At 41.2% G+C, this 22,838-nt stretch overlaps 1 protein-coding gene across 5 annotated transcripts in view; it reads right to left on the bottom strand.

The window, feature by feature from the left end:
- Positions 1-22,838, bottom strand: part of rptor (regulatory associated protein of MTOR, complex 1) — a 185,568-nt gene that overhangs the window by 94,090 nt on the left and 68,640 nt on the right. For all 5 annotated transcript variants that reach the window (XM_005919197.3, XM_005919196.3, XM_042219565.1 and 2 more), the window contains exons 6-7: positions 21,648-21,794; positions 12,935-13,110 (exon numbers count right to left, since the gene is read on the bottom strand). In XM_005919197.3, the coding sequence (XP_005919259.1) occupies positions 12,935-13,110; positions 21,648-21,794 (323 nt within the window). The remainder of the gene's footprint in view (positions 1-12,934; positions 13,111-21,647; positions 21,795-22,838) is intronic.

Below are 22,838 nucleotides of genomic sequence, written 5' to 3'. Positions count from 1 at the left end.
TTTCACACAGGACTGTATGTCAAACGTTTATCACCAAAGTCAGAAGAACAAATGATTTTGTCCTTTCGAAAGAATGAATGTCTGTGCAGAGGTTCAGGACCACCTATCCAATAATAGTTATTTAAAAATGTTTTTCAGTCATCACATCAAAATATTTATCTCTTCCATCCCCAAAACCACAGTGTTCACTGGCTAAACAGCTCATCACAAAGAACAACATGAGTTAACATACAGAAGACCCAACTTTGTGAATAAGTCTCAGGGAAAGAAAATCTACTAAAATGTGTAGAAGAAGATTCTGTACCTTTATTCAAAACCAATTCATAGTTGAAAAAAGCTCCGAGATACAGATCAAACCTTTTTGTTGTCACCACTCTTCAAAGCGGCTGCTGAACTTTGGACTGCACCTAAACTGCAGCCGGTGAAATACATGCTCCTGAAGAAGACAAGCAGGTAAGTTTACTGAAGTACAGAAGGCCAGCAGGGCAGAGATGAAGAGGAAATTGGGGGATTATTACTTACAGAGAGCAAGGCAGCCAAACTTTAATTGGGTTGGTGAATAAGTGAGCGTGTGGGCACGGAGCAGAGAGTGTAGGAGTGGGCATGTACATATTAGATTCTGAGGAGGAAAATGAAGCGCTGCTTGTGTGAAGAAACTACAACGCTGCTCCGAGGGTAGGCGGGTGGTGGAGGAGGAGTGGGACGAGGAGAATGACTCCTGCTGTCTTCCACAGCTCATTACTCCTTCAACCAACTTGCACGTTTCAAGTCAGCAACTTTATCATTCATGTGCTTGAAGGGTTACTGCATGATCTCAAACTTAGATTAGGTTTGAGCTCATGCAGTAACCCTGCTAGGACATGAATGAAATTATTATGCATGAATTTCCATCATGCCATACTGTGGTAGCCAGTGGCTTCACAGTGTAGTGGTTAACACCAAAGATCCCCACTTAATTACCAGGAGCTATAGAAGTGGAAGCTGGTCCCCAAGCTGGTCCCCAGCTTCAGTAAGTGAGAGAGTTGCATCAGAAAGATCTTCCTGATATCCGAAATAAGGAAGCATTCAAAAGTAAAGCAAAGCACACCATATTATGGCAGCCAGCATTAGTATTATCATTAAAATGTATGCTGACACCCTAATGAGGAAAAAAGAAGTAAAGCAGTGCTGACCTGGGAAAATGTAACCTGGGTTATTTTCCGCAGACACACACTAAACATTTCATATGAAAGTAAACAGTTGTCAATGCTAGCAGAGACAAACTAATGTTCTAAAATAGGACGCCCTTTCACACATTCAATGAAACCATGTTTATTGCTTCTAATAAACACAACACACGAAGCGAGAAGCTCTCGCTGCAGTGGTCGGTTGCTTTGACACAAACACCAGCAACCCTCACATACATGAATTATTGCCCTCCAGCGTTTACCAAAGGTCAGCAATTTCATTGTGGAGGTACAATTTACAGATGTTCCCTAAATGCCTCACACGCAGGTAGAGATTTCTAGATTTAGTAGCGAGTAACCAGAAGCATAAAACGATTATATGCTTGAACTGTGGCTCTTGAAAGTTTGTTTCTTGCTCCTTTTTATCTCCCACTCAACCCCTTTTCAGTCACCAAGGCTTTGTGTGAGTTGGATCATTAATACTTCATCCAAATATCTCTGGCCCGAGTCCTGAGGCACAATGTTTACTGATTAATTGGCATCTTGCACGAGCAGTTTGGGAAATCTCTGGGATGTTTGGGGCTTTATGACTGGGTCAAAACTGAAAGAAATAGTTGAACACAGCTGCTGTTTCTCTGTTAGAACCGCCTGATTGACCATTTTTGTTGTGTTTACTTCCACCTGTTTCTTGTTTGTTTGGTTTTTAATTTTTGATATCAGAGTTATGTTGTCATATATTATAGTACAATCAGGTAAAGATGCTTTGGGAAGATAATCTTCAAAAATATTAGACTTTCAGATTTAATTCAAAACAAACAAACCGTTTCCTTTTCTCATTAGTTAATGTGAACGTTCAGATCTATAGTTGAGGGGTGAGTTAGTGTTTGGTCGCTGTGGTAGCTGAAATATTTAGGTTTGAGAGCTGCCAAAGCAGGAGGCCATTGTTAGCCTGAAACAACCAACAGACCTTTCAGAGCCGTGCGGTAAAGTTTAGGAGTGACAAACACAGCAATGAGACACGTTTGTTAAAAGGAGGGCTGCACTGACGAGCTCAGAAACACCAAAAGGCCTCAAATACCACAGAAAATGATCGCAGATCTCTTTCATTGGTGAAGATAAACCGCTTCGCAACATGCCAAGTCAATAACACATCAAGTGTACGGTTTCATCGTCAAACTCTACAATCAGACAAATACCTCAAGATTCAAAACACCGAAGAACAGAAAATATTAGTTTTGTAATTCTGGAGCAAATCAGTTGATGTGATTGTGACCTTAAAACATCCTGTACCATCAGTCAAACAATGGTGGAGGCAGAGTGACAGCATGACTATGTACAGCCTGGCTGCCAATGGAAATGTGTGTCTGGGGTTTTATAAATGATGTGACTGCTGACAGAAGCGGCAGGATGGAGGCTGAAGTGTAAAGTGCAACACTCCCTCTCATTCAGTCAAATGCTGCAAAACTGATAGACGGCGCTTCACAGTACAGATGGGTAACGACTTTAAACACACAAAGAGCCTGATAAGGCACAGAAATGAAACGCTCTTCAGTGCAATGCACTTAAACGAGTCGGTCACCTGAGGTTAGCTGAGCTGAGCGTGCACGTATAAATATCAAATGAAATGCTTATGTTTATGCTACTGCCTAAACTACAGAGGCAAGCAGAGGAAAGGGTATTACAGTCATCTAAAAGCTCAACTACAAATTAAAATATTGCCGTTTAAAATGTTGAAACATCATTCTGGTTAGGTGATTAATAGTTCAACTGATAATTAAACTAATAAACACTGAAATGAAATGAGCAAACCCTCTGTGAAAAAAATAACTGACCCTAAATTGGCTTGTAGACAAAAATTTAAATTAAATAAAACAAATAAACAAAAAACTATGTCTGGCCTGGGGCAATGCAAAGGAACCTCCCTCAGCAACGCTTTGCAGTTTGGGGTTCCTGTTTTCTGCAGAGTTATTGATTCCAAGTGCTGCTTGCTCTGAAAAATACAACTTAGATGATCCATTATTTTATTTTATAGTTTTAGTTTCACTGAACGTGTGAAACTTATGACATCTAAAAGTGGGAAACCAGGGTGTGAATTATGCATGCCTTAACATAATGCACTCACATTTGAATAACTTCTTTCTAGTGTTGACCACTCAAAGTGCTTTAGACCTCGAGGTTAACCATACATTTATGTAGCACTTTATTGTATTCACCAGAGAAAACCCGCGCGGGCACAAGGAGAGCATGTGAACTCGACACTGAGCGGGCCCTGCCGGGGCTCAAACCAGGAATCTTCTGCCTGTGTAGCAATAATGCTAATCACTGCACCACTGTGGCTCACAGCTTACATCTGCATACTACATGCAGTGCTTCATGTCCACTGTACTCCCGACTCCACAAGATTAGATCTGCTGAGAGGTTTTGTGAATGTTCAGCAATTTCAGTCCTAGAACAGCAAATCTACCTCGAGTTTCAATGGCGGTGTGTTCAGTGTTAAAAGGGCCACTAGCTTGTTTTAACTGCCTTGTTATAATACAGAGGTTTCCTGCATACAGCCACACTGACCTCGGCTTCAGAAAAAACTTCACGTTCTTCCCTCTAATATTACAAATCTCCATTTGGTAACACTTTATCATAAAGTCACACTATTGTGAATTTTGACAAGTTTCCCTTTTAGTGGAGCAGCGCAGACAGACTGTAGCGATGATGTCACATGGAGACAGACCCTGGAACGACTCCAACAGTGAATAATGGAACAGCAGCGATGGTGATTTTAATGTGGCAGCAGCACGTTTTCTGACTCACAGCTTCACGTCTGACATTCAGATGAACTAATCTGGATATATAGTAATCAGCAGATGTCACCAAATGCTATGTGGACAGACTTGCGCATGTTTGAAGAAACTGATGCAAAAATAATGGGATATAAGAAAAACTGTATAAAACTAAATTAAAATAGAAAAAAAATGTCTGATAGTTATAAAATGGAAATAATAGCGTTACTCATCACTACTTAAGCAAAACCCAGCTGAAAAAAAAAAAAAATAGTAGAAACTTTCCAGAATCTCCCAAACCAAGAAATCAGCATAAACATCAACAGAATAACAATATAAAAACTACTGTAAATATATACAAAAGACAGAATCTCCATTTCTACATGTCTGAACAAAAGGACTGTTACAAACCTGGCGTTTACTGACGCCAAACAAAACATCAGATCTAGGCAAATCTAGAAAACTTCATAAATACTGATCTTGGACAGTTATCATTAAGAGAGTTGCTCATTTACAACAGTAAACACAGCCTGGTCCAGCCTTCACAGGTATAAAGTTACCGTTCACCTCCCAATTAGCCCCTACCCAATCCTGACCATATCCCTACCCTCAACCTACCTTTTTAAAAAGGGCCAAACAGAGCATTTGGTGCATTTCAGTTAGATTGATTATTTTCTGCGTTCTGTGGTTTCCAAAACGAGGGAGAACAATTTCATAAAACCAAAAATTACATATTCTGATTACTTAGAGCAGGGGTGTCGAACTCCAGGCCTCGAGGACCTCCTCAACATGCCTTGAGGTTCTCCAGAGGCCTGGTAATGAGCTAATCATTTGATTCAGGTGTGTTGACCCAGGGTGAGATCTAAAACCTGCAGGACACCGGCCCTCAAGGCCTGGGGTTCAACACCGTTGGCTGAGAGTTAGGGATAGAGTTATACTCTGATGACTTAGACTTCAGAGGGTTAAATACATGTCACACAGTAAGTTACAAGTGTATCATGTATTCAGACACTGACACAAAATTAGCTGTTACACCTAGGAATGGTCTGGGCACCTTCCTTTGGAGGTTTGTTGGGCATATTCGGCTGAGAGAACTCAGTGACAGGATTATAAATCTCATCTAGTCTCCCTCAGGGTGAACTGAAAAACTTCCCTATGGAGAAAAGTATGTGGAATACCCTGCTTAGCCTGGTACTGTGAGACATGACTCCAAATAAGTAGAAGAAAATGGATGGACAGGATTAAGGCATGTGCAATGAATCTGCGACTTTCAGGGACCCTGTGGGTCTTGGACAGTTGGCCTCTTTGCCAGGCTGGTACTGTGGACTTGGTCAAAGAAAAAAGATAACTGTGCTCATATAAAGAAAGATGAAAATGCTGGTCGGGGCAGCAGTAGCAGGTTATGTAGGTAATTCTCTCTTTTTTTTCACCAAAAATATGAAATGCTTTCAGTCAACAACTAGGAATAGGCTGAGCTATCAACCTTTGCTATGGCAGTATTTATGAAGGGGCTTCTGAGGTAAACCTGCTGCTCCCTTTAAGTCCACAGAGGTCCCTGGAAACTAGTATGCAAAGGCATATGCGGCGTTATGTAACCGCTTCCTCTGTAGTTCAATCCACATCAACAGAGAAGAGGGGAAGATGAATGTGTCAACATTTTTACAAGTAATTTACATCTCCCTTATTAAAGCCAAGACTCCAGAATAAGAGCACAGCAGTGCATGTTCATGTGCAATTTTAATTTTCTCCATTTCGCCTATAGAAGCTGGAAATGGAAGGCGCAGCCACATTTGTACTGAATGAACATAATGCGGCTGTGCTCCGCGTGTCTGTGTCAGGGGAACTCCTGCTGAGTGAAAGGAATCCGAGAAGCGGTCACGTGAACCCTCGCTGCTGCATTTCCATTAAAATCTCATCTGTGTTCGTGCTGGGGACGTTGCACACACCGTTTACAGCAAGCGCACGAAAAATAATGAACCTCTACACGAGAAGGCTTGGGCTGAGAAGCAAGCAGGAAACGTGCAACCATTAACGCCAACATTAACGCCCATCTGTATTATATGCAAGGGTTCCATTATCGCTCACATACATGAAAAACAGAAGCTCACAGACCAGGTTAGTGTGGACTGACTTACATCTGCATCAGAGAGATTGTTCTGCCTAAATCATCCTTTTCTTCATAAGTGGCCACATGTGGCTATAAAAGAGATTACAGTTGTGCTACTTAAAGGCTTTATTGTGCACAGTGGTAATGCCAATGTTAATATAAGGATCTTGAACATCATGATGTTCAGAGGATAATGTTACTTTGGTTTGCATCTTAGAATATTTAGACCACAAAGTTCAGAAGGGATTTATTTATTCTTAAGCAAACAAACATACAAACACTGACGCATGTTCAGTGAAATCTAGTTTGGAACTACTAAATGTGGACTCAGTTATATTACACTGGTAAAGACCTTGATAAACTATCAGTAAGGCCGGGGCTTGTTGCTCCCGTTCGTCAACACCAAGTGGGGTAAATTAAGCTCGTTGTGCCTAACAGAGGACTAAAACCAATCCATTGGTCTGTGACAGCTTTCTGCATCTGGAGACTGTCAGCCCCTCAAATCCAACACCCAAATATTCTTCTTTCCAATCTCCACTAATCCTTTGTTTCACTTTTATCCTGTCCCTGATTGGACTGATGTCCCAGTGACTTCTCCACCAACAAGTATCTCACCTGCTTCAAAAAGCAGTCCAGCCCTGACTGATTTAAAGTGTCTCTTGGTTTCCGTCATTGATGGATGGATAGTTTGTGCTTTGTTGTTCTGATCCTTTAATTCTGTGCAAACCTAAGAAGGCTCATCGTAACTAAAGAGAATTAAAACATTTATTTTTAGACGTGCTACTTACAGGTGTATCTGTTTAGAGAGAAATGGTGCAGGTGACTGGAAGAGTGGGTCATATTTTGACAAAGATGATGGGAAGCTGCTAATAACCGACGTAAGTGTCGTATTTATTTTTAGTATACGGGTCTAGTTTAGTATTCTTTAAAAATGGAGATGCTGAAATTTCTCCACAATCTTTACAATAGTTGCAGTTATATTTCCATCTGGACCTTAGCGTGTTGATCGACTGAGAGACCCCATTAGGCTGACTGACACCGCTGACCCCTGAGCCTGTCTTCTAGCACCGTTTTTTAAAACCGATAAGCATTCTGAGCTCTTATTTAATCCCGTGGTTCTTTCCCCCCCCCGTGTCCCTGTTGCTTCCCTCTTCATTTTCAGATGCACATCTCTTCCATTCCTCTCCACCCACCGCAGCAGCAGGGAAGTCCCTTGAAGATGGTGCTCCATCAGTAATGATTTTCTGCACAGCTGAGCAATGAAAGGTACACATGCACTCAGTCTGCCTGGCTCTCCCTGCCTGGCTCTCTCGCTCTGTGTAAACCCCATCATCCATCCCTCAATGCATCTCATTAAAGTTTTAAAGCGAAGGTAAGCCGGCACATCAGTGAATTCTTCCATCCGCCTGCTCTAACCCTGCGAAACTCCACCCCACCCCTTCCTCATTTTCTCCCCGTTTCTTACTCTGGGGCTGTGTGAAATTAAAGAGAAGGCAGCCGGGCATGTCTTTATTTCGAAAATAATAAGCAAACAGGCGAGACAGCACCTAACTGAAGATTGAGCATGAAGAGTGACGGTACTGAGGAAGGGAGGCTGAAGCCCCTTTGAAGCAAGTCAGTTAAGTCTGAGGAGGAGGCTGTTGGAGATGTAAGCCATGTTCAATCTGGAAGTTTTCAGTCAAATTGGTATTCTCTACCAAAGTTGGCAGGGGAGGGGGGTGAACACCAACCATATACCATGTGTGGAATTACTAACGTGTCTGCAAGTTGTGTCCAGACAACAAGACACTATGTGGCTTTAACTACTGCTGAATATCAGCCAAGTGGCCATTAAGGAATAATGGTAATTTCAAAAATAAAGCTTAACAGTAGCAATGACCAATTAAAACTGGTTACAATTTCCAACTTTACAGCAGAAAGAAACATGTTTGCACTCTGGTACAAAAACAATGTTGGTCTTCACAGCTCATTTTTCCCAGCAGCAGATCCTTTTCTTCGGCAAAGCATCTTTGGTGAGTTGGAGCTCTCACTCGTGATTTTAGATACAGTGTAGTTCAGACCATCCAAGAAGTTTGTGCTCTTGGAATGTAATGCATTTGTACAGTCTATGGACACAGCTTGCTAACCTTGGCTCATAACTCAGCACTCCATTCTCTGGCCAACATGTTCACTTCTGACTCCAGAAAATTAAGATGGCAACAGGCAGAAGGCTGAAGTGGACCATTCGATATATCGCTCTTTGGTTTCTAGGCATAACAGTGGATATGCCCGTCTTTTTGTATAAAGTCTCCCATAATATAATGTCAGTCGAAATGAATCTCAGTTTGAAGCTCCTACGTCACCTCGGTCTCGAGTTATTGCATTCACAAATTTAGGTGTCACACCGCCCACCCATCTGTCCGGTGGGTTGATATAACACATGGATGACAAAACTGGAAACAGAAACTCAAAGCCACTCAAAACTGCCACTTTCAGCCAACAGTATCTGTCAGCTGAAAGCGACTGTATCTACCTGGTGAACACAGCAGGGATCGATCAATACACACAATCCAAGAGCTCAAACAGTGACTTTTCTTTCTTGACTTTTGCCAACAGACTCTACATACTCATGAACAGAATGTGTTTATAGAGATTAATATAAAAAAGTTATTAGAAAACCCATAAAGTAAAGCTGCACTATATTGTTTATGAACTTATTAGGAAAAATGCATCATTATGAGTTGGCAATAGGACCCATTTTAATACACAGAAAAACCGAACACTACAAATTGATGATGATTGTATCGTTTCATGTATCTTTTATAGCAGTACAAATGAAATTAAAATATATTGATGTCATTATCGGGTGAATCTGCATTTTGCAAGTTTTTTTCCATGTTCAAATAAAGACTGAGTGAATGAATAACTTTAAATTTTCTCTTTCTGATGTTCATGTAAGATTTATGTTAAATGAGCTTATCAAATTCCACTGAGCTAAGTAAGGAAATTTCATATATAGCACATACATAATACATGACCAAATTTCCCCTGGTTCATTACCAACCAACAAGTTAGATTCATTAATACAAACCAGTGAAGGTTGACCTGAGTCTTTAACAGAAAAGATCAGTCCCAACTTTCCCCTGCAGGCCACAGCATCCATTTTTGAAGGCAGAGGGCATTAAAGAACATCTCTGTCAATATTATCCAGCAGCCTTTCAGCAACTTGTTCTCCAAAAGGAGACGTTGGTAAGGGATATCAATATTAATGGCATAATACTGAGACCTCATTATGCTGAAGGTCACGGCTAGATGTGGATTAAGAGAAAGATGAACGAAACTCTTCAACATTTATGGCAGAGAAGAAACATTTATCTAGCTGTAGGACACCTCCTGCAGGCAGCCTGCCATTCTCACTTATACACTTAAAAAAAAAGTTTCACATTCCCAGTAGAAAATTTGTTAAATCATCCCTGTGACTTCTAGTGTGTGCAAAGTAGATTCAGCAATTAAAATGCAAGAAATGGTGCAAGTAAGAACTGATTTATGCCACCAAAGGGAGCAGGAACGCTGCAGATAGAGACTGTATCTGGGCTGGTAATGCATCAAAGATGAGGCGCTCACCTGAATTTTTGAGGTATCATGTAACAAGAAAACTCCTTTTTGCTTTTACTTTCTCAATCACCATCTCCACACCACGAACAATTTAACCATGAATCACTGTAACAAAGCACATTTTCGGGAGCCGAGATATGGACATTTATTTTTCTTGTGCAAAAATAGAAAAGAGAACAATGGTAAAGTGCAACTGCATTATACTGCTAACACAACATTAAGTGTTATGACCCCATAAATTTGAGTCTATGCCAAACTTCAACTAGTGACAAAGGCAGTGATGAGCAGCCTTTTAGCCTCCATTTCTAACTGTGGTGTGTGGGACTGTATCTGAGGTTTACACTATTAACTTAGTAATTATGTGGCAGCGCATTTCAGGTCTGTTTATAAAGTAGGTGACATAGTGCATTACTTTTAAGAAAGGTATCAAGTAATGATTCTGCAAAAAGTACTCCACCTTCTTGTGCACTTCAGTCTTTGAAACCTGAAAGGTTGCACACAAAAGGCAAGATCAAAAGGTGGAATGCAAGACCAACGCATCCATGCTTTTGATTTACACTCATTTTGGTTCAATTTGGGTACAAAAATGACTTTACTCATAATTTAGTAGAGTTACCAACGGTGTCCGATTTTCCTTATTTAAATGGTCCGATATGAGGGATTAAAACCTGGTTACTGAGCCACTGACACATTTGTACATATGGGGAAGTGTGACACCCAGACCCGTCACCTGCAGAGCCTCATTTACCAGTCAGAAATGACAGCTCCCTCAGAGATAATGTGGACTTACTGGGTATAAATGCATATCCACAGTAAGTGTGTGTCCTGACAGGATATCAGAGCTGATGCAATCACCCCTGCCTCTTTGTGCAAGCCCCCCCACACCACACTGCCCGACACACCAGTGACGGACTGATGTAACCTACATGCCCCCACGGTTCAGCTTGAAGCTCCATCAGTACAGTCCTCTGAATGATGCATCATAGTGCATTTACATCAGGCCACTGTATAAGCCAAGTTTCCCAAATGAACTCATTTCGCCGGAATATTTTTCACCTCTTTTACTGAAGAGTTCTCTGCAGGGATCATCATTTCTGCATCACTGTGGATGATGCCGATCTACATTTTTCATCACAGCTGAATTTTTCTCATCATGGCTGAATACTGAGCAGAAGCTCAGAGGAATGTTTGCTCTCTGCACAGGACAACTTCATATCCTCAGAGTGTGCAAGCTGTGACTTGCTAACAAGCATCTGAAATAATTGAAAGACTGACACACAATTTCCTGCATGTTTAAAAATATATCCATAAACATGGATTAGCCCCTCATGTGCTGTGGGATTTTCAGGCAACCAAATTATTACTCTTGCTAAGTACAAAAACACTAAAGGCTTTAAATTAATTGTTAATTTTCTCTGTCAGTTGTTTGTATGTGCCCAATTCCCCTCAAAAACATTAGTTTCTTTCTGCATTTGCACAAAAGCAGGAATTTGATGTCAACAGGCCTTCCCTGCAGTGCATCATCTGTCAGAAGAGGTTGACTAATTGACTTACATGATGCCAAACAAGTTAAAGAGGCGCTTGGAAACCAAACATCCATTCTGAGGGAAATTTGGCTTATAGCCCTGGATCACAACCACAGGCAATCAGACCGTTTGTTGGATTGTGATAAAGTGTCTAATAAGGCGATTGAGGTGTTTCTATATATACAGCAGATATCATGCCAGGTCCAAATGCTGCAAAAAGGGGCTGTCAATAGTGCTTTTTCTGATGATGTAATCAAAAGAAGAACTCAAGATATCAGACACGTCAGATCACACAGAAGCCGTTTAATGCAGACATGAATGAAAATATGCCCTAAAAATGTTGCTTGACCTTTGGTGTCCTTGGACACAAAAAGTTTGAAAACCACCACACACAAAAAGATGCAGGGTGACTGGAATGGTGAAGAGCATTTGTAACCAAAAAACATGCTCCATGATGAGCAGCTATTACCCTATTTTTCGGACCATAAGGCGCACCAGATTATAAGGCGCATTAAGTGAAACAAAAAAGTCAGATAAGTCAAATTTTACTCAGCTCATTCTTCTTGCTTCCTCCACTTCCGTACCATTGATTCATTAATGTTGAATTCTCTCACAGCTGCTCTATTCCGTTGTTGTTGCAGTATATTAATGACTAACCTCGTATTGTGGATGGATTATCTCAGTTGTTCTCCTGACTGACGTTTGGTCCCTTTTCAGCATCCTGCCATGCGATTGCATTTGTCCCTAACCATCGGGAACCCTCACGTTAACTTTTATCGAGTGGAAAAAAGTTAGCGTTCATCCTGCAGCTTCACTGTTTGTTATGCTAACATAGCTGTGTCGCTAGCGACCACATAGCACATCATTATATACCAGCTAGCTTAACTTCAGCAACCCTACAAACGTAACTGCCGTTTAGTTTTCTGTCTTCATTTATGTTGGAAGTGATAGCAGAGCTGTACTTTTTAATTTTTTCAGAAATCTCTCAGTCAAAACATGCTATATCATGTTCAGGTGGAAACTAGCGAGCTAACTTCCTGCTAACTTCTAACTCCATTAAATTTAATAAATTCTGTTTTCATGGGTGCCTGGATGTTAAACTTAATTGTTACAACTGTTAAAGCAGCAACGCTGATCGTTTTATTACAGATGAAAGAATTTAGACTGTTTTTAACTCTCAGTGATGCCGCAGTGTTTGTTTGACTTTGAGACCTGAAGGAGACGGAGTTTTGGACCCAGATTCCTCTGTGAGGCTCCTGACTACAGCAGCTGTAATGTTGCGGCTTCCTAGCTTACCAAAGTCGTTCTAAGACATTTTTTGACAGATTTTTGAGCGCCTTGTACCACATAAAATCGGTTCGAGGTCAGTAAGCACAACCAGCATTCATACATCAGGCGCATCGGATTATAATGCGGACTCTCGATTTATGAGAAAATTAATGGATTTCAAGTGCACCTCATAGTGTGGAAAATACGGTACGTAGCAACAGAAGTTGAGTTGTTTAGGACTCCGTGTTACAAACATATCAATATTTAAAGCTGGTACGTCTGTATTCTGAAGCGATGTGTAATACCACGAAAATGATATTTTATTCTACACCTTTAACATGCGAGCTGACCAAAGAAAACCCATCCAATCTACCTCACTACTTCAGAACATATTCCAGATGTACCGTCTCCTCTTTATCGATGCCTCTATGTTTCAGACTTGTAATGGGGGGAGGAAGAAGCAGAGATAAAAAGGATTGAAAATGAGAGAGACATTACCAACGTAGGGCGATCTTGATGGGCGTAGTGAGACAGGATGTAAAGAGGTCAGCGGGGAGGTCAGGGTTCATGGGCAGCAGCTCACTGGCCTCACAGGCGGCAAGCTGGATGCAGTTCTTCATGGAGGGCGGCAGGGGCATTTGGGCAAGCGGGTGGCTGGGGTTGATGGCTGCCACCTGATTGGACACAAAAATGTGATTTATTTCTAACATTTATCTGACAACCACAGTCAAACGTTCAAACATTTATCTAGGAGACTTTTCATAGCTGCAACAACCACAGAGAGTAATCTCAGAAGTAGAAGTTTCAGTCCTAAAACAATGATTTATTTAATTCTCCACAGCTTGACCAGTTTTCTGGGGAGATGAATAACAAAGATTTATAGAGAAAGGGAGCTGGATGACTCTCTCACATCTGTCAGACTACAAAGCACACAGACACATAGTGAGCATCAAATGAAATGTGGAATTGAGTTCAGACCAAATGCCAAAGACACTTTTTGCATGGTGCAATTACATACAAACATGCAAACTGATTCAAATTCACACTGGGTGACTACAGGGAAACCCACGCAGTCAAAATATTAAACTTTGGTGAAAACATCTGTTAGATGCTGCTTTGTGAAAGCCTGTGAGCTGTAGCTCTCTCAGACTGATGGGTCTCCTGATGCCACCGACAATCAGAAATGGAGCCTGCAGGGAGGCCGTGTGGTTAACTTCACTTTTATAGAGACAGAACAGGACAATTAAACCAAACAGATTTCCTGAAATATAAAACTGTCACTCAGTAATTGGTACGACTTTGAGAAGGTAGTACTACACCTATTGGCCGTTACAAAAGAAATATTTGTGGGTTGGGGAAAGTGCAAAAACACTCCGGTGTAAGAGAACGCTTTGTGTTGGCCCTGAACACCCCATAATAATTTCACTTTGATGAATATTATCTGATCTCTATCATTTCTGCACGCTTCTTTATGATATAGATTTAATTTGAAATTGTTAAAAAGTATCCATCTACACTCAGTGTAGTTTAAAAAACAACAACTTTTTCAACCTTTACGAGTCATTTGTCTGTGGCCTGAATTGTTCTCATGTGCATTCATTTTTATTTAATTATCACTTAAATGTGACTACAGCTTGACCCAAGTCCATCTTCAGTTTAATGTACATAACCACACATGTGTGTAATGTAAAAAATACACTGCGTATAATGATCAAAACTGAGGTAACAAGTCTGCTACTTTAATAATGCCATCAGTAAAGTAAAGCATGGCGGTGCTAAAGATTTGGTCCTTATTGACAAAGGCAGTGGATTAAAATTCAAGAGGGCCTTGAGAAAAACCTGCCCCAGAATGCAACAGCTCTGAGTGAGTTTACATTTCAGCATGACAATGATCCAAACAGAGGCAAGGCTGCCGGACACTGGCGCCACCGGGCCCTCTGACCACCACTACCAGTAGGCAACGGGTGAAGTGTCTTGCCAAAGACACAACGACCGAGACGGTCGGAGCCGGGGCTCAAACCGGCAACCTTCCGATTACATGACGAACTCAACTGCCAACTCTTGAGCCACGATCGCCAACCAACAATGAAAACTACCAAAGTCCAAGTGTGATTTTATGCAAATGTCCAGCAACATCAAATCGAGGCTTGAGCACCCTGCACCACCTACACCAGCCTGACTCGTGTCACTGTTGCAAGCTGCTGGTTGGTGTTCATCAGACCTGCTATCATATCACCACTGATGGGCAAACAAATCGATCACTTCTTTCATCTTTGAGGCCAAAAAAATGTTCATTGTTTGGCACCGAAAAGTGTCGTATTTATTACAGGTTGCACCTTGAACATCACAGAGATGTATAGAAGCTGCTGTACAGTGCTTACTGCATTAAAAATGAAAACACATGGGAGGGAGAAGACAAAAAAACTCAGCAAAGCCCAAAAAAGTTCAACTTTTGGCTGCTTTTATGGACAGCGTTGGGTAAGGAAAGGAAAAAAAAAAACCTCACAAGTCTAACTACAAGCTTTTGTTTTTTTGTTTGTTTTTTTTTAAGTTTGCCACCTTGATCTACAAGGCGAAAAATTAGAAATGACGCACCGGCTCAGACTTTTTCACATTGTAATGATACCGTGATAGGTTATTGATCCCAGTGGGAAGTTTTCCCCGTTCGCAGCCTCTCAGGAGGTGGTCTTTGATGGTAACAAAATAAATAAAAATCTCTCTCGTCTATTCTGAGAGCTGCATTAGTGTGATACTTTAACACTCTGGGGCGGCTCAGTCAATATTTGCAAATGTAAAAAAATGAGAGAGGCCTGTGTATGATGTAAAACTTTAATTATATTTGGAGCTCCTGACTATCTATGTGCTCATTGTGCTGTTGATTTGTTTCCTGGGAGTTCAATACGTTTCCTGTCTTTTGCTTAGTAAACTTTAATGAGCTGTGGGTCTTAATGGAGGCAGCAATCCAAGACTTCCCTTTATCATCACTGACTGCTATTGCTTGTTTCTTTCATTCTGCAGCCCTGCCTAATTTTAGCAGGAAATTAGCCAGGGAGACTGTTATATTATTAGTATTATTATCGTTGCCTCTTTTCTCCAAAGCACAGGGAACTACTACTTTAAAAGACTGAAGACTGCTTCACACAGCTTGTAAATAGTTTTTTTTATTATTATATGCCAAATAAGTTTGTATTTGTAACAGAGACAACAGCGCTGCTCCTAAAAGACATCCACGATCAGTGAACTCATTGCTGATGTCACGAGCTGCGGAGATCGAATCTCGCCTCTTTTATTGTTCCATCAGAACTCCACCATAAACTGTCCGAGGACAAAGCACAATCAAATATTTTATCATCGCAGCATCTAATTTAGGAAAAAGTAAAGAAATATCTGACAGCTCTGAGAAATTACAGACAGATTCGGATAAATAAAGAACTCTGTTTACCAGACGGTGTTTCTGACTGCACAGACATATATTCTTTAGTAAAGAACCATCAGAATTATCAACTCTGTAGAACAAGGTAAGGATGTACTTAAAAATGTGCCACATACATAGTTGCATAGTTAAACAGTTCTGTTCATACTGATCATGAGTGTGAAACAGCTTCGGTTTCTAATATGCAACAAAACAAAAACAACATGACAGCCAGAGGACGAACTGAGGGGCTGCACCAGGATCGATGAGGGTTGTTCTGATAGTGAAATATGCAAAGGAGACCAGAATAAAATAATATGCAGCTGTAAAGAGGCATCAACAGCTTCCTTTTTAACCTGCCGAGTTTGCATTGAGCTTTCTTTCTTTCTTTGGCTGTTTATGTAGCAGTGATGTTTACACTGCTGTGTATGCTCTGCTAACAGCAGACTGCCACGGCATTGATTTTTTAACCTGCTGGATTTCTTCATTTTTGTCCTTATAAGTCCAGTTTTAAAAGTCTAAATACATCATAAGCAGGCTTTTAGACTTTCACTGTACTTCATTTAACTACTTTGGCAGTGCTGTGAAATCAGATTTAAAATAAATGGAAAATCTCCTAGATTTAGTTGACTCCATAAAATAACGTGCAGAAAAAGCATGAAATTATCATATTGATGTCAGGTATTACAGATTTGTAACTTTGGTTGAGCCACCGTAAAAACTCTTGCATCAGCAAAGCATCTGGCACACGTTTGATAGATTTTGGACATAAAGTCGAAGACTAAAATGCGATTGCAGCAGATGGGGAAACCTAAAAAGATGCACAATACAATCCAGTGTTTGGTCTGCAAATCCTAACTTTAGACTGAACAAAACGTAGACCTCTGAAATCATCATTTTACAGGTGATGAGATACTATATATGTTTGTTTTGTCGATTCTTGAGTACACACTTGGAATTATAGATATAACTGACTGAAAACATGATATATAATGAATAAGCTGTAATGAGATTCAAAACATCTAAAGTTATATATAGTTATATATAGCTAAAGGTGATAGAAGTACTTTTTTAAGTGAACTAATCTCCATGTTCTTTGTTCCAGTGCTGGATAAAAGTCAACATGTGTGTTTGATTTACAGGAAGCAGCGTGAGTGCAACCTTACTTTTAGGGTCTGCAGTGTTTGTGTGGGATGCATAAATACACTGTGATCATACACTGCACAGCTGGTCTAACTGTAGATATAAATTACAAATTGTTCCTCTAAGACCGCTTGAAGAGCCGTAGACACTCTGAACAGCTGTTTGCTGCAGCAGAAAATGTTGCTTTAAGTGCTAAAACTCTTTTAGTGTGTGCAAACACTTTTGGGATTACAGACATAAAGGTGGAGGGGGACGAGCAGTTGCGAGAATCTTCAGACTGCCTGTCACAGAGCGAGAGAATACACTACAAGCTTTGGCAATCAAGCTACACTATCAAAAGAACACATAATCACATAGCCGGCAAGCAACAAATCCCATGAGCACCAGCATACAAACAAAGGATGCAGGAGTCTGGACATTTATGGATTTAAAAACATGCCATGTGATAGCATTTAATACAAAGGAAAGATGTGTTTGATTTTGCACAATTTCTAGACAAGCAATTATATTAAAACCAATCTGGAGAATTGAAAATGTTAATTAATTCATTCAAAATGTCAAATTTACTTCAGTTGTATCCAGAGCACGATTAAACAGACCAAGTGAGCACTCCATAAGCATTCCTGTACTTGATTCAGGTTTGTCCAAATGTGATTCTGTAACAAAGCACAGCGCCTGACAGGAATCTCTTTCCTGGATCTCCACAGCTTATGAGTGCTGCAGCTCAGCGTCTGACGCAAGCCAGAGTGAAACCTCAGAACACCTGAGGCATGCACGGAGGGGACGTGCCTCTCTTTTTGCACCTGAGCATCATCACAGGACGAGACAAGCAAACAAAAACAAATGATCCGCAGGCACATTTTATTCAGAAAGCTGCAATAAGCTGAATTCATTGTCCAGAATACTTCTAACGCAGTTTGGAAATAAGGTAATTAAAATGTACAGGAAATGCCTGTGATGGAGGAAGTGTAGTTTTCTATAATGCCTCATTGCTCAGTCTTCCAGCCCTGTGCCAGTCCAATAACTCATTAGCTGGCTCTATAGTAAGTAGTAAAAAATGTAAAAGCTCAGATTTACTGTACTGCTCTGCACACACATGAATAAATTAGCATTATTAAAAATACAGAAGAGTAGGTGTTCTTAATGGAGGGGTGATGACGTGTGCAGCTGTGCATTGCTCTCCTATCAAACGAATACGTTCCTCCTCTTTGAAATGCTCGCAGGCGTGACTGGGAGCCCCCGCGAATGCATCTGTGCCAATCTTCATCTCTCTAATGAGGAAAACGTCAACTCGCTCGCAGAGACCGATATCACAAACAAAGCGGCGCGCGCCTTTCTAAAGCCTCTCGTCGAGTCAACCTCAGAACAACACTGTCTCTTGAAAGAAATCTGGCGAAAGCATGTGACGGTGGGCTGCGCTAATCCTAACGGTAAATACAATAACTCTGCCAGCAGAAGCTGATTAACGCCAAACAGCCACTGTAATTATCACATTAGCATATTGTAATCTCGCAAATTACCATGAAAATCACCATGACAGCTTTCTTTTCTCTCTCTCCTCCAGCGGGGAGATCAGGGGACGATTTAATTGCTGAGAATTATTTTTTTAACGGAAAAAAAAGAGAACAAAACAAGAAAACATTGACACTAATCACGAGACTAATCCTCGGGACGGGCGGGGGATGTTATACGTATCATGCTAACAGAGGAAGCGCACAGTCACGTATGGGAGCTACTTTAGTCGAGAAACATTTTCGCAGCCCTGCATTCATTATTCATTAAAATGATAGAAGGAGCAAGTGGAGGCTTAATGTGAGCATCCTGGAAGCGCCAGTAACACAAACACCACACAGACAACACACACACGCTCTTATAGTCCAGCGTACCATAGCTGTGTGCATTGCAGTGATTCACACACACATCTTTCCGTCCCACAGCTAATGCAGTGAGCATGTTCACTGAGTGCACGCAGGAAGTGATGACATATTTAAAAGGAACCAGGTGGCCCCGTAATAGCACACTCAGAGCCAACACACAGACACACACTCAGGCCCACTGGCGGACTGAAAGGACCACAGGAGGAGCTCGATATGGGACTGTGGAGGAGTGCTAAAACACTTCCTCCTCCTTTCATATTTTCACCCCATCCGGCTCCTTTATACTCCTTCATCTGCATCACGGCGCTTCCAAATAACGCCGTCCCTGGTGAGTTCAGGCCTGTGGTTCTACGTGAATCACGTTCGCCCCGTGTTCATTAACAGGTGTCGTTGGACGATTCCATTTGCGGCCACTCGTCTGTGTACGAGTGCACAAACGTGTGGGTGAGGTGGGAGACGCCCTGCTTGGATGATCTGCTGTATGATTTATTTTTACTTTTTTAAATTCACTGGACGGTATCGCCTCTCGTTATCTTCCAATTATACACTTCCTGTGTGAGTGGGTGAGACGGGCGAGCACTGAGGTGGAAAAGTGAAAAACGCTTATGGATGTACATTTAACCTAAAGGCCTCCTCGGCTTATTTCTTCACTGAAAGGCTACAGTTGAACTCTGAGTCTCTCAAAGTTTTTGTGCAACGATGCAGCTAATGCGTTTGGAGTAGGCTTTGTGCCCTGCTATGAAAAATATAAATATAGTCCTTCTGCACAGCACATCTCAGCTTTCAGTGGCTACAGTGAGGTTACAGATGAAAATCTGGGCCAATGTAGATAGAAATGTTTAAAATAATCATTTGGGTGATAGCTAATGTCAATATTTCTGGCATGTTTTATTTTATTTTACACTCTTTTTAGAGAAACACTTTTTTAAATTACCTTTTAAAAGGCATTCAATCAATGATTTTGTGAGCACAAACTCGATGACAAGAGATGAATATCAGCTACTGACACTAGACGCAAATATTCAGCTAATACATCAGTGCATCGTTGACCGCAGTCATGCTGAAAGCTTTACTCCCAAGTCTGTGATATGCTCAACTAACAACAGACAGCACTCCCTGCAAGTCTTACCTCGGTTCGCTTTCAAAAATCCCTTGTGACCCTTTAAGTATTTCCCTCTTTTCAAATTAGCTACAACTATGAGACAATGAGAGGTTTGTGCTCACATTGTTCCCTGATTGATGCTAACATGCCACTTCCACACCATTAGAAAGGCGTCACATACTCGAATTTTATTATAAGCATTTTGGGGGGAAACAAAAAGTAAAAGCTGATTTTTCTAATCTTTTTCACTTCTGTTATTTTGAGGAAAGACAAAAAACTGCATCTATGCTTTAATGAAAGTGAGTATTTCAGCTGCTCCTCTTTCTCTTCGATTCATCAAAAACTAATTTAAAGCTCATTTATTGATAATTTTTTAAAGTAGTTGGGAAAAATACTTAAAAATATGGTTAATGTGTTAAACTTGCAGCGACTTTTGGAAAAGGGAATAATATTTGAATTAATAAAAATAAATAAAATCCAAACTATGAGCCAGGTTACCCTTCAGGGTTTTTGCAAGTCTATTATGTTGATTAGTCCCAGCAATCCACCAGATATTTATTCCCTTGCATATAACAGCTAAATCATAATTGGTCATTAAACAACAGGAAACCTTGCACCACTTTTAAGGTTCACGTGAGCCTTCAAGAAATTTTGTTCTAAAGTGATGAGTTTGTTGCTTTTTGGTCCCCCAACGTCTAACTGAATGGGGCACTTTTGCCTTTAGGCACTTTCCAGTAGAGCGGCTCATTCTGAATCACTCAAAAACAAGATTTTTGGAGGATTTTTGATTTAGACTAAGCGGTTTGTGAAGGAACCTGTGTGATGCTACACCAAATGAGAATTGTGATTTTAGCCTTTGACTCGACCTGAGCAAACTTTGACAGAAAAGAGCAGGAGAAGCAAAGAAGAAGCAAAGGATGGAGAGACACTTGTGACGAGCGTTGCGGCGACTCAGCAGTTTGGCTGCTGCCTTTGCCTTCACTTTAACGGGTAACGCAGCACGCACAGCAGCTCTTCTTTACTCTCACTCTGCCTCCTGCTCTGTACTGTTCATCCTGTACCTCCCTCCCTCTCCTTCTCCTCTCCAGCTAATCTACAGTCTGGCTGAAACTTCTCCATGAATAATTGAGATGAATGACAGCACCATCTCATTACGAATTCACATAACACGCCATAGCCGGAGAGAGAAAGAGAGAGAAAAAACTTAATAAAAAGATGAAGCACTGAGAGGACTGGGGCTGGTAGTGTGTGTGTGTGTGTTATGTGTGTGTGTGTGTGTGTGTGTGTGTGTGTGTGTGTGTGTGTGTGTGTGAGATATGAAACCAAAACTCAATCATTTAGATCCAGCTGCCTATTTGATTGGCTGCATCACTGAAGACATCTTGGATTTTTATTAGAAAAGGTTCCAGCTGCGAATCACGAGTCGACTCTCGGTGACACCAATTAGTCCTTTATAAATGCTGTACACATATGTGAGTGTGTGCTCAGTGTGACTGCAATCGGATGAATCACCCAGTTTGCTGCTAATAACTCTTAAATACCAACACATCATTTTGCCCTGTTTGCTCGCACACTGTGTCTGCGTGTGCTTGTATGACTCAGCTCATTCTTTAAGTCTTTTCCCCCCCAATTACCACCCTGCTACCAACTCGTTCACGCTGTGCGTTTTTGCCTCACCTCCAGCTCCTGCTCTCTCTGCAGGGCAAACTGTTTGAACGACTTGACGATGATTCCCGCGTTGGAGCAGTCGTACACAAAAATGGACGGGCTCCCCATCCACGTCTGCAGGTCGTAGATGGACAGCGGGATGTACTGGGTGTAGTTCTGAGAAAGAGAAGGCAGGAGGGGATAACGTCAGAGTGAGGAATTGGAGAGATAGGTGCATCATGTTATTGCTGATAACTCACTTTTATAGATTTGTGTTTAATTATTAAGCAGTCATCTGTTTGATGAAGAGTGCGAGCAGACGAGCGAGAAAAAGAGAAAACCGGAGTGAGGCAGAGGAAAAATGGGGACGATGGGAACACAGACCGAGGAATATAAATCTAATACCCATGGTGCAATAAAGGTGCTCTCCCCTACACTTATTGGAAAATTTGGTTCTTCGCACCTTCCGTGATGCCCGTGTCCACATCAAATCCCCCACTGATGTCCTGTTACAGCAGCCAGCGACACTGCAGCTTCATTTTATAGGATAAGGAATACCGAATAAAATGCAAAAGAAAAGAGGGAGAGGACATTAGGCCCGAGGGTACACTGAGGACGTGGAGCCAAACGCTAGCGCTCGACAGCAGCGGTGCATCATTGTAAGTGGGTGCTTACTTACAGGACAAGATGATGAACAACTCCAGATTTTATATCTGATTCCCCAAAGTCAGCGAGTCTGTCCGCATCAGTGCGATGCTGAGATCACAGCAACCAGGTGAGATTTGATTTAATGTCTGGTTGTCAAGTTATTTTCTGACTGCAAGAATGTTCCAAGAAACTGAAAACATCTTTTTTTTTAACCTGCATTTTAGCCACAGGAGCCTCGGTCCACTTTAAGTTTCTAGGTGAACACTTCAGGAGTTACTACTCCAAAGTGCTTCAGTTACACAGGCTGACTGCCAGCAGTACCATACTGACTGATCCAAAACAAGTATATTAGCTACTAAGATGCATGCAGTATCTACTTATACCTTTAGATACAAATTCACAGTTTCTGTCTTTGTGCAGAAACTTTTAATTGCACTACAATGACCTGTGAGATATTTGGACTCCTTCATTTACGACAAATGACTGGACTACATCAAAGTACATTTTTCCTGTACCTGTGGTGCGTGACAGAGCCACATTGCACTGGAAAAACAAACACAATCGTCACTCATC

The sequence above is a fragment of the Haplochromis burtoni genome, unplaced genomic scaffold (assembly GCF_018398535.1).
Source record: "Haplochromis burtoni strain Fernald_Lab_line unplaced genomic scaffold, NCSU_Asbu1 Contig_35, whole genome shotgun sequence".
Taxonomy (NCBI): Eukaryota; Metazoa; Chordata; class Actinopteri; order Cichliformes; family Cichlidae; genus Haplochromis; species Haplochromis burtoni.
The sequence above is the reverse complement of the archived record's forward strand: the minus strand, read 5'-3'. Positions and strand labels throughout refer to the sequence as shown.